Here is an 18,724-nt window from a genome sequence, read left to right on the forward strand (position 1 = left end):
ATGAATATTGTAAGGCCAACATGTACAACAGTTAAGTCATGAGTTAAAGGCTCATATAGGCATTTGTTTCATAATAATTTATGACTGCATCAATTTTTGTAACGAACATGAAATACACCATTTTGTTTGTTAAATTTTACTTTCCGTATTTTTTCCCATATTTTTGTCAAACGTTTGAATATCGGGTTTAGTTGATAGAAATTTTTATTGAATCTTTTGTTTTTGATCACCTCCCTTTGTGGCACTGGTCATCTTATTCGAACATGCAATAATTTGCTCATTTTTGCCGTACGTGACATTAGAGAATCACTTCCGGGCATGCGCAGAAGACCGCTCCAACTCTGCAATGAGCTACTTCGAATAGGTTTAGGGTCAGACGGAGTGCATGATTATCACCATTCTTTCTCTTCAGGTGAGTATCAATGTAAAAGAGCGGTTTTTGAGATGTATGTTTAAAACGTGTTTGATATCATATTTATTTATTTATTTATTTATTAGAGTCTCATCCATTTACATTTTATACACATATATAAACAATAAAAATAATACATATCATACAAGTAAATGGCCATTCTATATAGAATTACAAGAGACTATTTAAAAATAGTACATTACACTATTAAAATCACAGTAAAACTGTTGCAAGTGTATTGTGTTGTATTTTGTGTTGCGTTCATTTCAAGTGGTGCATGTTTGTGTGTGTGTGCTTGTGTGTGTGCGTGTGTGTACTGGTTGTGTGTATGTGTGTACTATGTTGTGGTTGTGTTGTGTTGTGCATGCATGTATTGTTTTATTCTTTATTTGAGTATTATCTATACGCAAACGTAAGTTTACAATTCAATTATACATAAATAAAACTAAGTACATAGCCGCTCTATAAGTAGGACTATAAGAGACTGTATCAGCTGTGACACCGCTTGCTCCAATACACCTGGGACCCACCACTCAGAAACCACAAATGCAACCAATATACAGCACGCTTGACCTTTCTCAGTGCCTGACTCTGAATTAAGAGTTTAAAAAGAGGCATAATTCTACCAAAATTCAAATAGAGTTATGGAGGTTGTTTCTCCTGGTGTAGACTATGATAATTACTACTTTAAGCTTCGAGTCAAAAGCTTTAATAGTGACAATAATATGTAACTTTTCAGAAACCCTACGTTACAATTAAAGGGGCATAATTCTGTCAAATTCAAATATAGTTATGATGATTGTCTCTCCTGGCGTACACTTTGATAATCAACACCTATTTAGATTTCAAGTCAATAGCCAGTAACACAGACACTTGACTTTATCCGCATGGGCGAATGCAATAGCTCTATATATCCTTCGAAAAGACGAGCTAATAAATTCATGAAATTGCTTCAGAGTCGTGCATTCCAAATGCGCCACAGCAAGAAGGGGCCTCTTTTGCCTTTGTAGAATAATATATATAACAGAATCTAAGATGTAGAAACTGATTTTAAAGTCAACTGTTAACTTATTAGATGAGCTAAAACGTATATATAGTAGACTAGGTTAAGAATTATAATGACATTATTTACAAAGATAAGACTTTCTTCTATTAAGAATAAGAAAACAGGTTCTGGCACATGATCTAATTGTCTCCTTATTTGTAAAAATAAATGCTAGTTTTTCGGATTCTGGCATATTTTCAAACAGGGGATTTACAGATAAAGCTTTTTTCAAACAGACTTTTTCGTAAGTCATCATACAAGTAGCAGTTTAACAATACATGTGACTCTGTCTCAACGGTATCACAAAATGGACATTTTCTACCTTCAATGGCTTAATTCTCATACCGACCAGTTTCCAGTCTGATTGGTGCTACCCCACACCTAAATTTACAGTATGCCGATCTGTGTGAAGGTGGTAATATCATTTGACAATATTTTTCTACACTAAGTTCTCTTTTGAAAGTACAATATGTTCAAAGCTTATTTCTACCTTTTCTCGAATTACCAACTTGACTGCTTAAACTTTCCTTCCAATCATTTACAAACTTGTCCATGAGTGATTTACAGACTGTCTCAGTAATATATTGCTTAGGAGCAGGATTCCTAATATCACAATACATATGCAAATGACATTCAATCAGTTTAGCCTTTACTACTGTGTACCAAGTTTTACGAGAGTTGGTAGCCCTAGATGCTGCCCATAGTGCGAGTCGCTTATTCATACGAACATTACCTGTATTACACAGCCGAGCCCAAAAATTAATCACACTTTTCCACTGGCGGACAACTGTAGGCTGCCAGGCCATCTCTCCCACCAACGCTGCATGGGGTATACTTTCCAACACCCAAAAAGAACCTCATAGCCCGATTATGAACAGCGTTGATGAAAGAGAATGACCGACAGCCCCATACTGCGGCACCGTAATTTATAACAGGCCAAACAATGGAGTCGAACAGTTTTGTATACACATTATACGGGACTCCACCAATTGATTTGCATTTAGCAATTACCAAACCAAGTGCACGGCTCGCACTCTGGGCAACAAATTTAGCTGTTATGTGAAAGTCAAGGTGCTCATTAAGTCCAAGCCCAAGTAAGGTATATTTATCTACAATTTCAATAATATCTTCACCACATGTAAAAATAATGTTACTACGATCAACAGCTGTTGGTCTAAAATGAACAACCTTGCTCTTATTACAAATTATATGCATATCATTCAGATTACACCAATTTTTCAAGGCATTCAACATGGTTTGTAAATCTTGAGAATTTTCTGCTAGGAGGACTATGCCAGAAGAATGCAAACTTTTTCTCCGTCAATATCAATTCCAATATCCAAAGATTTTAGATATACTACCAGGTTGTTTATATACATATTAAACAATAACGGAGATAACACACAACCTTGACGCAGTCCAATATTAACATCAAACCAATCTGTGCAAAAATTGCCAACTCTAACTGCTGAAGACACAGATGTATATAATGATTTTACAGCATTTAACATTTTTCCTGATATTCCAGCATCTGAAATGTGTCACCACAACTTATCTCTATTTATAAAATCATGCGCTTTTTTAAAATCAATGAACGATGCAAAGGTAGATAACTTAAGCTTTATTCTTGTTTCATTTATATTACATAGAGATGAAACATGATCAATCGTGCTACGTTTTCTACGAAAACCATTCTGCTGATCTTCTAACTTGTCATAATTTTCGGCCCAAGAACTAAGTCTTGCATTTAATATCATACAGTATATCTTATACATAGCAGATTTTAACGATATGCCTCTGTATGAGAGTGGATTTCTTGGATCAGCAGTGGCCGATTTCGGAATCGGATTAATAATGCATTTATTCCAAATTACCGGGATAACTCCAGAGATGAAGCATACATTATACAGCACATGAAGAAAATATACTGAAAAATCATTTCGTAAGACCTCAACATGAATATTATCAATACCAAACGCCTTTCCAAGATTAGCACTCTCAACAGCTTTCTTAACTTCAAATACAAATATACTTTCATTAAAGCTATACTGTGATTCATCATTATACTGGTTATCACCTTCAGTTGACTGGGGTTGAATATTAGCATTGTCAAAAAGTGAACTAAAATCATGTTTCCATCTACTAGTATTTAGAACATCTTGAATATTTGTTGATACAGAACCATCCTCACATACAATTTCTAAGGGAATTTGATTACTCTTAGCATTTGCTATACCGATTTTTCCAATGGATTTCCAAAAAGAATTACAATCAACATTACAATCATTTAGGAGTCCATTTTGCAGAGAGAACCAGTACAGACGCTTGGCTCTTTGGACTTCTCTATCAAACACTCTACGACTGGAAACATAGATAGACTTCAAATGCAATTTTTCATTTCTATTAGTACAATTCAGCCAACTACGTTCCTTACCACACATGTCATTCCATAGCTTAGTCAGTGTGTTTGACCACCAAGGTTTACCCGGACGGCGCTTTTTACGGACTTTCTTACCGCCAATTTTGACAAAAGGTAACGATTTATACATATTATTCTTTACAATTTCACACCAGTTACTAAAAATAGCAGCAACATCACATTGAGTCTGTTGAGATCTCTCAAGCTTTTCAATTACCCTATTTACATTAAGGATAGACTCTTGGTCGCTTAAAAAAGTGTAAGGTACATCTGTAACATCGAATTTATCATATGTCGATGATAGAAATAGATATGGATAATGAATTACCAGCTAGCAAAATAGTGTGATAGCTGGAAATTGGAAGATAATATATACATGATATCTAAAAACAGAGGTCGTTTATACCAGAAAACGTTACTTATTAACTATTAGAATTAAAACGATACCATCGTCGAAACTAATAACAATTTCTATTTTAGTTTCAACCACTTGTTGTCAACGTTATCTCGGTAGTATAGAGATCGTACCTAAAATTCAAATTCATTCATCTTTACAGGTTATTTTTCAGTGTGAAATGATAGCTAAGTGCGCCAATTTACTAAACATATTTATGTTTTTCCTTCTCTCCATGTAAAAACAGAAATATTTCAAAATCCAAGACTAGCCAAAAGTCTAAACCTCATGAAAAAAAATCTGAGTAAAAGAGACTGACACGCTCTTTATTATAAGCTTTAATAGCAAAATCATAATAAGAACTGACCTGAAGAAAACGTTATTAAAGATTTTATAATGTGGAAAAAAAAACATACAACATTTTACTATCAATATTTTCCACTCGTGAATGCACTCAGTTCAGTTGATAATTGTTCATATAATTGTAAATGTGAGGCTCTAGCAAAAATATTTTTTCAAGTTGTGTAAACAGTTTAAGGTAGAACGCGACACTTTGCGAACTTTCGAGTAGCGTCTTGAAATTTTGCATGTGTAAAATTGACCATATTTCAAACAAGATGCAGTTTATTTTATACCAATAGAGCCGACCAGTTTTTGTACACGAGACGTCAAAGTTGACCACCAAAGCCCGTTTCTAAAACTGACGTTGCCGCGTATCCTTGGCAACTTTTACGGGTACTGCAACGGCACCAGCCAACAAATTTTCTTAAATTATACATTATTCGACGGAAATTGGTTTTTCCTTTATGGTGATGTAAAAATCATTGTTTTACACCGACAAATATTTGAAAAATGGAAAGAAAATCGCCGTTATTGACTAAAAATTGACGTTCAGTTTAAAGCCGAAAAATGCTGCGAAACTGAACGTCAATTTTTAGTCAAAAACGGCGATTTTCTTTCCATTTTTCAAATATTTGTCGGTGTAAAACAATGATTTTTACATCAACAAAAAGGAAAAACCAATTCCCGTCGGATAATGTATAATTTAAGAAAATGTGTTGGCTGGTGCCGTTGCAGTACCCGTAACAGTTGCCAAGGATACGCGGCAACGTCAGTTTCAAAAACGGGCTTTGGTGGTCAACTTTGACATCTCGTGTACAAAAACTGGTCGGCTCTATTGGTATAAAATAAACTGCATCTTGTTTGAAATATGGTCAACTTTACACATGCAAAATTTCAAGACGCTACTCGAAAGTTCGCAAAGTGTCGCGTTCTACCTTAAAGTTGAAAAATAATGTGAATGTTGGCATTGCTTAATAAAATCTGAAAGGTTAATACATATACATATACTGTCGCAAACGAGTTCACTTTCATGGGGTGTACGTGGTCTACGAATGTGGACATCGCAAACTATATACCAAAATGTTTGTGACAGTCTTAAGTTTCCAAAACCAGTTGATGCCAGAATCCAAGTGGTGGGCAAAGTGCTTAAATTCAAGATGGCCACCAATATGGCCGCCGAAAATAAAAAATCATACTATATAAACTGACTTGACAATATATTTCAATTTTATAGGCATGGTCCTAATTTGATACAAGTTTCCGTTGCAGAATAGATTAAAACATAATATATTTTATCTTCAAGTAAATTGAAATATATTCTTACAAAATATGGAGGATATTGATTGCTAAATTGAAAGAAAAATTTAATGCTTTAGATACATTCCTTTAATAATTCTATCACTTTTAATTGCTTGATTATATTTTACGGATTATGTGCTTTATTATGTTCAGAAATGTCATAAACTATATCTTCAGTATTTTACATGACAGCTTTTAATTTATTTATTATCTATTAACCTAACAATTAAGTGCTAAGTAAACAGCTAAGTGGGTGGGGTAAATCTACGTACACTTATATAAGATTATAGTGTAATACTTTCAAAGTCATGTTAAGTAAAGTTGCAGGTTTTTAATGTCCAAACTGTTCCTTCTGGATAAAACAAACACGTGACAAAGTATTATTACACGATGAAAATTTGTTACATACCGACAATACTAAAACTAAGTTAAATAATGATGGGTGTGGTTAATCTGCAAATAATAAAAGATATATTATTTTTACATTATGACAAGGTTCGATGTTTTAGTAAACATATGTTTCTTAACTCTTTCTATAAAGTAATTAAAACAAACTGAAATGTTAATTCGAAAATTAAAACCACATTTTATAGAAAAGTTTGCAGCAATTACATAAGATGCTGATTGAATTACTCAGGTAAAATTAGAATGTAAAATTATTCAAATAAAACATACGTAATAATGTCTTCTACATTTTAAGTTTACTTGTAAGCTTGTGAGATCTTATAACATCATTAAAAGATGGAATACTGCTCTGCAATGATATCTTTTTAAAATATGGATGAATGACCTTTAGAATGTTAATTTTAAATTAAAAAAACAGCATACAATTAACAAATGTTGACAGATACAAACTGGCATTATATGATTTAAGTAATCTTAGTCACTAGCATACACGATGTGTATTTTGTGTACATTTTACTCATTCTTGTACACTGAAAAAAACAAACAACAAAAATTAATTGTATTTATTTGTTTTTTAAGGAATCGTGTTTCTACATATTCTACTGCTATAATTACATCAAGTATGAAGTAATTATATCAGCACAAAAGGTAGAAAATACTTATGTTGAAGGAGGCCATTTAGAACATTATGTAGGAATATCTGTGGTATCTTTGCATCCGTCAAATACACACAATCATGCAAAATATGTATTTGCAATTTGAAGTATACTCGTAAAACATAAGTTGTTTCTGTAGAAATAAAATACATGTACCGCTCTGTAGTAACTTATATCTATGTTAACAAGTTGCAACATGTCCAGAACACGGCAGCTAGCGTCATCACTAAGACGCCCCGTCACAATCATATAACATCGATTCCGAAGGAATTCCATTCGTTGCCAGTGAAATACAGGGCAAAGAACAAGGTTCTAACCAACACGTTTAAGGCTTTACACAATCAATCCCCTGATATGACGTGTATAAACCGGTCAGAAACCTAAGATCACAAGACACGCTGTCACTGGTTATGCCAAAACTAAAACCATGATGTATGGCAATCGCACCTTTTCATTCACTGCTCCAAAGTTTTTGAACTCAATCCAGTCAAGATCAGGGAAGCTCACACGCTAGCTGCTTTCAAAAGCTTGCTAAACACCTTCTTCTTTGTACAACATTTCGTTAACTGACCGATACATTATTTTTCTTTTCATAAAACAGCGTAGAACATATATATCTAGTATTTTATCCTAGAGTAATTTAAATACTTTTAAATTACGTATGTATGTCTGTATTTTTTACATTCAAGATTGAAAAATAAATTAGTAAAATGAGAACACTTCTTGTAAGTTCATTTTACAAAAATAACAACTCATATACATTTGAACAAATGTTGACTGATACAATCTGACATATATGTTTTGAGTCATCTGAATCACGGTCACACACGATGCAGGCTAAAATCTTCAGCATGTTTTTTACACAATGTCATGTCTTTGTATCTCCTGCACTGCCAGCGCAAATGCTACATCAGTCCTCATTTCCTATGATTAAAATATGTATTTGATAAAATATGACGAAATTTCATGAGATACTGTCTGAAATCATGAAATCTGTTGATGGAAGATTTGTACAAAATGCATGCCAAGAACACACATAGGCGATATTGTGTTAGTTAGTTTAAGTTTACTTGTAAGAAGTTGTTACTTCTGTTCAATTAATAAACATTTCTGCATAGTCAAATATATCAAAAAACAGAAAAGTTGATTCTTTCAAAGAAGTAACATACACCTGAATGAATCTGAACTGTAACAATCAGGCATAATATTAGTTCGGTCATCAGTACGAATACCATGGTCTATATGCTCCTGTATTGCCATCACAAAATCTCTGGAGCAGCTACTGGCTGTATCATCAATTTATGTTTCAAGTATTTATTCTCCCTATTGTAATCATAACCGAAGACTCTGCATTCCGCCATACTATTAACTGATAGGAACATCGTACTGTTTTATGTAGATTGAAGGTTTTTGGGTTTCTTCATGATTAGATTCCAAGTCATTTATGACATGGTTACTGTCAACAGAATTTTCGATTGCTTTATCACCTTGCCCATCAAGGTTTAATTAATACTCCATTGTTAGTGAGACTGTTCCTTGCATTTTACAGTATATACTCTGTATAATTGAACGAGCAAGGATTCCTTTATGTTGTTCGTTTAGGAGGAGAAAACTTTTCTAATCTTTTTGAACTCTATTTTGTCGTTGTAAATATACATTTTTAGATGTGTGTATGTCACCTTTTTTCATTCTGGTGCTTGCAATTGTATTTATAAAAAATGATATGTATCTGCTTCACTCCAGATACACATCTTGACTTTACCAATATATGTTCAAGGAATAATTTTGCCATATCCCAGAATGTGGGTAACAAAGCTGGTGTCTCAAGCATTGAAAAAACTGCCATACCGTCAATAAAATGCAGTCAGCACTTTCAAGAGACTTAACATGGTTACCTTGTATAGTTTTCGACTTTGCCATGGAATCGGACTTCTTTCTTTCTTTCCTATTCAAGATGACTATTAAAATCTGTATCAAACATTATACCTGTGGTCCAAATTTCTATGCGATTGCTTCAAAACAAATAAGTCTATGTAAAATAAGGGACAACCCGGGCGTATCCTAGATTGACCCCAGGTTCACGATTTGAACAATCTTGGTAGAGAACGAATAGAACATGCCACATACCAAATATCTAAGCATTGGGACTTATGGCTTCCAAAAAAGATTTTTAAAGGCTTTTCCCTATATAAGCTAAAGTAAGAACAGTTGACTCCGGAGTGCAGTCAATTTTGACCCCAGAGTCATGCACTGAACAAATTTGATAGTAGACAATGCCAAACACCAAATGGCTTTATGGTTTTGGACAAAAAGATTTTTCCCATATCAACGAAAATCAAGGGACTCCCTGGCTGGTGCATATATTGACCTCAGGGTCGTGATTTGAACAATCTTGGTAGAGAACCTCAAGAGCATGCCACATACACAATATCTTTACTCTAGTCAGTATGATTTAAGTATTTTGTAAAGGTTTTTCTCTGTCGAAGTCGTTTTATACCATGTGCTCCCGGGGCGGGGCCAGTTTTAACTCCAAGTGTATAATTTGAACAATCTTGGTAAAGGACTACTACACGATGCTACATAACTAATGTCAAAGCCCTAGGCCATGTGATTTTGTACCAAAATATTTTCAAAGTTTTCCCTAAACAAGTCTATATAAACCATGTGCCACCCAGGGCGGTGCCAAATTTAACCCTAGGAGATTATTGAACAATATAGTTAGAAGTCCACTAGATGGTGCTTCAAACAAAATATCAAAGCCAAAGGCCCTGTGGTTTTGTACATGAAGATTTACATAGTTTTCTCTATACAAGTTTGTATGAACCATGTGACCCCCGGCCACATATTTGATCTTGTGATATAATTGAAAAGTCTTGTTAGAGGCCCACTAAATGATACTACATACTACTACAAGCCTTATACCCTGTGGTTTTAGACAATATGATTTTCAAAGTTTTTCATCAATATAAGTCTATAAAAACCATGTGACCCCAAGGGCGGGGCCATTTTTGATCCTATGGATCCTTTGAACAATTTTTGTAGAGAACCGCTAGATAATGCTACATACCAAATATCAAAGCCCTAGGCCATGTGATTTTGTACCAAACTTTTTTCAAAGTTTTCCCTAAAAATGTCTATATTAACCATGTGACCCCCAGGGCGGGCGATATTTGACCCCTGGAGTTGGTTTTAACAATATTGTTAGAAGACCACAAGATCATGCTCATACAAAATATCAAAGCCCGAGGCCCCGTGGTTTTGTACATGAAGATTTGCATAGTTTTCCCTATATAAGTCTGTATAAACCATATGATCCCAAGGGCGGGGCAATATTTGATCCTATGGATATAATTTGAAGAATCTTTGTAGAGAACCACTAGATGATGATATATATACATATTAAATTTCAAAGCCCAGGGTCCTTCAGTTTTGGACAAGAAGATTTTAAAAGTTTTCCCCCATACGTATTTATTAACCAATTGGCCCCAGAGTGGGGCTATATTTACCTTAGATGGACAATTTAAACACTCTTGGTAGAAGAGCACTAGATAATGCTATACTAGATATCAAAGCCAGAAGACCTGTGGTTTTGGACGAGAAGAATTTTAAATTTTTTCCTTCCGGTTGCCATAGCAACAAGACTTCTGTATGGAATTCAATATATTCCGTTAAACAATTTTGAAAATTGCTATCCAAGGAACATCCTATGAAGTTTCATCAAAATTGGCACGGTGGTTTAGGAGGAGATGTGGTTTATAGGAAATTGTGGACGGACAGACGCCGGCTAGTTCAGCGGTCACAATAGCTGAACTTGAGCACTTTGTACTTAGATGAGCTAATATTGTAACATGCTACTGTTAATAATTATTTATTCATTAGATATGTATACAAATATTTACATTTACAACCTATATCTGGTATGCATTTATACACCATTATGCTGTTTCATTTATTTTATAAATGTCCGAAAACATTACAATCTACTCTGTAAATCAAAATGCATTTGAACAATCAACTGATGTACAACTGGTATCACGTGAAGAAATCAACAAGCTGAAGCATATTCTTCAAAGGAGTTGTTGCTAGTATATACTATAAGTCAGTTAAAAAAAATTGAGGTAGCCATCTTGGCGGCCATTTTTTTAAAATAAACTTGATATTTTTACATTGTCGTCTAAATATATATATCGTACTTTACATTATTTTGATAATGATAATATATAGAAGGATGTATACATTACAAAAGATAATTATTAATTTGTTTCTGATTTCACCTATCATTAAATATATTTTATATTGCATTACCCCACCCACTAAAATATATATGTTTTCAATAATCTAGATGTACCCTTTAACAAAATGATAATGTTATTACAATATATTATCACTTGATCAACTCGGGATTGCATAGTGTAAGGTACAACAGTAACAGTAAATGGAAGCACATAAACAAAGTATATTGACCGTATGTTCAGAAAATAGTATTTATCACATTTTATTCCATATAAAATTGGTATAAAATGTGTCAAAATTTTTATTTCTTATCGATTTATGCATATAATTGTGTAGATTTATAACTTCTTTTATAATAATTCCAAATGCATTTACAACATTTGAACGCTTTTATTTTGCGATTCTATATATAGGATGTCATTTTCATGTATCAGCGGCCATCTTGGCAGCCATCTTGAATTTGAGGAATTTGCCCAGTGTCTAGAAACTGGCATCAGGCAGTTCTGAAAACTACAGATTCTGACGAATATTTTGGTATGCAGAAGTTGATGTGCACATTCATAGACCACCTACTATCAGTTTTAAGCTACTTATCTGGCCATATTTGCAGCATGAATATGAATGTATTATAATTTTCCATATATCAGACTTGACTGTGACAGAGTAATGTAATAGCAAATTTCACGTGTCAGATCTTTGAGTAAGATGTTATTAATTACATTACGGCTGATATCTACATTTCGATCCTTTTTGGCAAGCTCCATACATACAACGTGAAAAGGGGTTTCTATTTTAAAGAGTAAGTTAAGTACTTTTACAAATAGTTTCCAAGTAAATTCTGGTGTATCAAACTAATATCGGCGAATATCTGTTTATGCAGTCCAATTTTGTAGAAAATAATATTACTATATTTTGACACGACCCGCAACAGCTGCTATACAACCATAACAAGAGATCAGGAAGACTCACTAAGATGTACGTTTACAAAGTACCTATTGTCTGTTAAACGTTGTTTTACAAGTGAATGAAAAAATGTTGACACTTCCAATATCGTGATTAAGTCACATTTCATAGAAGTTTGTTTTTGATAATAAGAATTTTATATATTTTACCCAATAGGCTATGGAAGACACTCATATCTGTAATTGGTCTTCTGAGAAATTTATAGTGATAGGTCTAAACATAAATTAAATTCTACAAATGTATTCTCATTGCGTACTTTAACACCTAGGGTGCGTTTACAACAATTTGGTTTTCAAACCATTACTATTAAAGCAAATGATCTGTGAGGAATAGTTTAAGTTTGGTGCAATTTATAGTTCTTATCAAACAGTTCTAATCAAACAGTTCTAGCAAGAGTTTCGGTGCAAAGGGTATGCATTTATTAAAGGTATGCTACATCCAAATTTCATATTTAATGACCTATTACTTTATATAATTTATGTAAACATTAATTTAATATTTATATGTGTATTAACAGTACAATGCATTAGGTATGAAACAGTACATACTGTATATATTTATAGAATGTGCACTACCGCTAAAACTGTTTTTAACACGCAGCTGTTACTAAATGACATTTAATAATGAATGTAGCTCTTTATACAAACGTAATTTATATATTTAGTAAAATTAAATACATTTGATGAGGATTTTATACATTTGAAGTAAATACCTAAAGATGAAATAGTTAAGTGAAAAAAGACCATGGGGGGATATCTTTTAGCTAAAAATTGTCTCAAGAGCTTGTCCTGAAAGCATATTTCATATTCATTATAACTTCCCTCGTTTGCCTAGTATTTTTTGGTTACAATTCCTAACTAGATCATTGCTACAGCAGTGTAAGTTTTAAGGAAGCCTACCAGCTCTTCTAAACACCTATGTGTGTGTGTGTGTGTGTGTGTGTGTGTGTGCGTGCGTGCGTGTGTGTGTGTTTGTGCTTGCGTGCTTGCGCGCGCGTGTCTTTGCGTGTATGCGTGCGTCTGATTTCTTTAACTTTTCTTCAGATTTACAGACAGTTTCCAATTAAAGCGATATTTGTTTAAGATATCGATTGGACGCTGCAGGTCATCACCTTTTTGAAAGCAAAATATATTGTTAGCGTACAAGAATAAACAGTTTCAGTGTTCCTGTATCAGTGCATTCTGCTCCTATTAAAACAATGGTTTGCTCTATATCATTAAAATACATACTAAAAAGAAGGGAAGATACACCTTCCCTTGTCTAACTCCTAAAACAACAAACAACTGTCAGTGATAGTGTTCATTTACTTTAATTTTGATTTAACACATTTTTGCCCTTACTAAATATTTGATAATTTTCCATCTAATACCGACAATCATAAAATACCCCTTAACAAAAGCGAAAGCTTTCGTGTTGTCAACGAAAGCACAATACAATTTTTCATTATTGGAGTAACTTCATCCTACTCGTATCTTTATGGAAATCAGCCTGCTTTTCAGTGTATTCTTTGTAGTTTTCTACCCATTTATTAAGCTTGTTGAAGAAGAGCAGTACTCCTGTGATTAAATGGATTCTTTCCATTCCTTCTGTTGAATATAGGAACAATATCACTTTCACTCCAAGTATCTAACCAAATAACTGTATTCATACAAGTATTCAAGAAGTTGAATAAATACGAAAGCAGATAATCGAAACCATGCTTAAAAAGCATTCAACAGAAGAAATGGTCGTCTGCTCGAATTTGGCTTTAATTATAGGACTTCTTTTTCTGAACTTTCACTGTCTGACTCATCGAAAATTTCCTAAAATTCACCTTTTAAATATCTGTCGTGAAAGTTTAATACATTATCATCACTACGATCAGAAGTTCTGTAGTCAGTCAGCTAATTTTCAAAACTGACTTTTGGTTCTTATTTGACATTCTAAATGACATTTTATCGTAAATTGCAAATGTCATACGTTACACAGCTGTAACGTCTTTGCATCTGCTATTTTAAAGACACTGATTCTGGTATGCCAGGTATGTGGCCTATGGGGATGATAAGGTCTGCGTATTGGCAGTAGAGCCAATATACAAGACTGGACTATTGATAGGCCTGCTTCTGTTTATCATTATAAGCTACTGTATAGCTACTGTACAGTACATAAATTGCAGGTGATATTTCTCACCTTTATAGCAAATCAGTTCTCATCCTTTATAAGAGTTTAGAAAGCCTGATTAAATTAGGGCTAAACAAACAAAGTGATAAGATACAACAGTGTTTTTATTCATTTTTTTTTTATAATAATATCTCTTTATTGCTGGATATTTTATTAAAAATAAAAGAAAATGCATTCAGGCACTTTTCAATTACAATGATCATTTTTTCTGGTTTTATTTTGTTACTTATAAAAAGATCATAATAATTGAATAAAAAGATACTTGTCATTTGTCTCACTGTGTTTTAAATAATTATTTTATTTTTTATTAAATAAAAGTGATAGTTTTCTAAAAGTGTGAAAATTGCTTTGCTGTAAGAGTTATAATTTAATTGGTCAGGCATTACTTAACATGACTGAGCAATTACAGAACAGAACAGAACAGAACAGTTTTTTTTTATTAAGACTTATACATATACACACGTACATCGTCTTAACACATCTTTAAACGTTTTAACATGTCACGTGTATATACACGGTAATAGTGTAACATACAAATGAAACATTTAGTCATATGATAGAAGAAATATGAATTGAACATGTACATACTTATGATAATAATATGAAGCTAGAAGTATATGATATGGTTAACAGACGATGAATATATTAAGCAGAATTATCTAAAATAGCATTACGAATACATAATGCTTCCTTGACATAATTGCACAGCTTTATCAATTCAAACTTATTATCAGAGTTTAACAATTGATGGTATTTGAACACAGATGGGCGAATATATTAATAACGCTTAATGTATTTTTGTCTAATAAGAGTATAACATGGGCATATACAAACAAAAAGATACTCGTCTTCAATATCAAGTTGGTTACAAAATATACAGTAACGTTCATTACGTGGTGTAATGTTTCTTGCATGTCTGCCAGTTTTGATCCTTAAAGGATGGGCAGACATACGCAGCTTACAAAAATATAAACGATTCTTCTTTTGTAACATGTTCAAATATTTTTCATACTGAAATCCATAGTTTAATGTTTTATACATATCAAGAATAGTACTATTGCTTAAGGATGCAAACCATTCCTGTTTAAATGTATCTATAACTCTACATTTAAATACTTGCACAAATACATTAATGTTTACATTGTGTACATCGTTAAAAATATCTGCAAATCCATAATTAGTTAAAAGTTTTCTAACATCAGTAACCCAATTACAATATCCTTAATTAATATCTTCAAGTGATTGCATATATGCTATTTCTTGTTCCTATGGACAAGGACATAAACGGATACGAATAATGTTTCATTCAAAGTGTAGTTGAAATCGAATAACCGACTAAAACTGACTGCTGCCGACATGCACTGACTGAATGAGGAAACGGGATATGTCTTTAACTGTCTGGCAATACTCTTTGGTTTGATTTATTAATTCAATGACAGTTTTTGCTGAGTCATACATGAATGTACCCGAAAATCTTCAAATTTTAAAGTTTGCAAAGACTTAAAGCAAACCCTCTCACTGCCTTCGGATACCTCTACTGGTAAGTCCAAACAAACAAAACAGTACTACTTCTTTTCTTTCTGCTGATACAGGGTGCATAGCGAGACGGACGCTAAAATTTAAATTTAAATTAAAAAAAAAATACCAAGCACATTCCTGTTAAAACACGAAAACAATTGATGTCGGGTCGACATATTTTTGGCACCATACAGGCGCCGAGAAATATTGCTACCACATTTGATCTATAACTTTATATAAAATACGTTTTAGAATTAATATGACAGACCGGTGTTACACTAAATTCACATACACTGTTATCTATCATTTAGCGTTTGACGTCTACGTATTCCTAAGATATTCCGTGGGTCATGGTACTTCCCGCATTTTAACTTTGTTTAAACTCTGCTACCCGTTGACGTCACGTTGATCTGCTCTATTTGGCGCTACACATGCGTCATGAAATAGTGCCTTCTACATGTTTACGTAAAATACATATTAGAATCAAAATCGTATATAAAATATATCTCAGCAATACGAGTCGGTTATACGCCGCTCGTGCAACGCTCTCCTTAAATTATTCCGCAAGCGTGTAACCTCATCGTATTGTTTCGACATGTTCAAACTTGGTTCCGCAATATATTATTTCTTAAGTAAACTTGAGTAGAATCACTACAAGCATTTTTAATAAACTGATACTTCTTTTAGAATTGTATTCATTGTTGTTCCTCGATTTGTAAACCTTTCATTATTTTCTTATCTTCAACACGTGCCTACGCGAACATAGTAATTTACATGACTTTCTAAACCTAGCATCAAGTATTCCATATATCACAGGATTGACAGCGCTGTTTAGATAGTACGACTTCAGAAAAAACTTATACACGGATCTATCCACATCATTCAAAGAGGCCACGAAAGTTTTGTTCAATGATCGGATCAGAAGTAACGAAATCAGTGGAACATATGAGATTATGAAGGCTATGGAAACTATTAACATTATCAATGTCGTTCTGTTGCTCTTTGACCTTGATAAATTAACATTTGGAGATGAAGTTTTGTTCTTGTCGTCGTTCCAGTTTCTCTTGATCTCGAGAGTGTCTTGTTTGATCCCTCTGTCTTTATTTGTTGAAACGGAATCCGGTGTATCATTGTCTTCAGCTGTGGTACTATCCAATCCGTATATCTCGTCTGTTTGTTTTTCAACTGTTTCTTTAGATACAGAAGTCATTTCGATTTCTTTTTCACGGATTTCAATTCCACCCTTAGACCTGTATTTCCATTTCATCTGCTGTTTAACACGCACTGTTATACGGCAGTAAAAACTGATGATACCGGTTAAAGCTCCTAGAAAGAGAACTGCAAAAACTATATTGTTTATCAGCGGAAATAATGTTTCTTTCATATCCTCTGTTACACCACATCGAGATATTGTTATGTTATAAAAACTGTGTTCTCTTTTCTGTATACCATAGATTATTGGAGAAATCCAAGAACATGCAAGCCCAATAGCTGGTGAAACTGCGCATATACGTTTTGCCGCTCTGAGCGAAACTTGCCAACTAAATGGTGCACACACCCTGCGGTATCTGTCAAAGGCAACGCAGAGCAATAGCACGACAGATGTAATTGTTGTCCATGTATTTAGAAATAACGCGAACTTGCAATGATATACACTGTCGAAAGTATACTGCCAAAACTGCAAACTCAGTTGAAGCGGCAGAGCAACACAGCATGTCAACAGATCAATTATTGAAAGAACAGTTATAAAAATGTGGTATGTAGAAATCGAACACTTCTTTGCAAATACATAACACACCAAAGAATTTCCAGCAATCCCAGATATACTAAGTATTGTCAGATATATTATTAGCGGAATTTGTCGGATCACTTCTTCGTCATTCAGTTTATTCAAAATTGAATTGTCTTTATGTGAATCCATGGTTTTACATACAGTTTGATTTTCTCTTCTATTTTGCAAACAAAAACTGACATCAATGTTATGTTTTTCTGGCTAAGATGTCCAGTCTCAGTACATTCACAACTATTTTCAGAGATCTTTTTTAAACAACTTGATACTGTTTGTTCCAATGTTTGTAACACTATCTCAGTATATCAAATAATATAACAATAAATATGTCAACTATTAAAACTCTGTCTATAGCTATTTTCACGGAAATTGTAAAGAAACCACACTGCTTCCATGTAATGTAAAATAGAAATAATTATCTCAACATGTAACAGGGTAGGAAAAAAAATAAGGAAGTTAAATCAGAACAATATAATTTTACCCACCACATAACTACAGTGACATTTATTTCCTTATATCAAAACTCTATATATGAGAACGTAAAACGATACTCAAAAATGCATTGTCTGAATTTATATATACACTCCCTTCATAAAGGAAGATCGAAGAATTGGAAGAAGTAGTAGTACTGCCTTTCTGGACTAACTTAAGATGGTAAAGTTCAATTAACTTAATACAGCAACTCGTTTGAGTGACGGAAATAAGTTGTTAAAGTACTAGTAATAATACAGAACGCCCACTTACCTTTACGTGTCCTTGATGTTTAGTGAGAGGTAGGTACATGTATATGGATGGATGAAAATCTGGAAACTATATAAAAATGGATCTGAACAGAGAACAGTTTCTTTTGAAAGAAATAATATTTCAAAACAGTGGTTTGTTGTGTTTCAAATACAGATAGGAAGTAATTATATCGTGAGAGCGCAGCCTGAGTGATATCGAATCCAGCAAACTATCAAGGATTATTATTTACATCCTTGACGATATCCCCAGTTATTATACCTCATATGAATGTGCAATGTAAATTTCCCATTAGTTTAACTTGAATAATATATCATATCAAGGACGTAGGAGCTGGGTCGACAGGGG

General features: G+C 33.4%; 1 protein-coding gene across 1 annotated transcript; it reads right to left on the reverse strand.

Annotated features, from left to right (window-relative positions):
* Positions 1–15,767: 15,767 nt before the first annotated feature.
* LOC123528517 (alpha-2A adrenergic receptor-like) lies at positions 15,768–18,036 on the reverse strand. The gene has a single exon (XM_045308279.2). The coding sequence runs from the start codon at positions 17,765–17,767 to the stop codon at positions 16,574–16,576; it is 1,194 nt and encodes a 397-aa protein (XP_045164214.2). The 5' UTR covers positions 17,768–18,036; the 3' UTR covers positions 15,768–16,573.
* Between the last annotated feature and the right edge of the window lie 688 nt (positions 18,037–18,724).

This window comes from Mercenaria mercenaria, chromosome 13 (genome assembly GCF_021730395.1).
Source record: "Mercenaria mercenaria strain notata chromosome 13, MADL_Memer_1, whole genome shotgun sequence".
Lineage (NCBI taxonomy): Eukaryota > Metazoa > Mollusca > Bivalvia > Venerida > Veneridae > Mercenaria > Mercenaria mercenaria.

Coding starts and splice junctions, on each gene's coding strand:
- LOC123528517 (XM_045308279.2), bottom strand. CDS start 17,767: ATGGATTCACATAAAGACAATTCAATTTTGAATAAACTGAATGACGAA.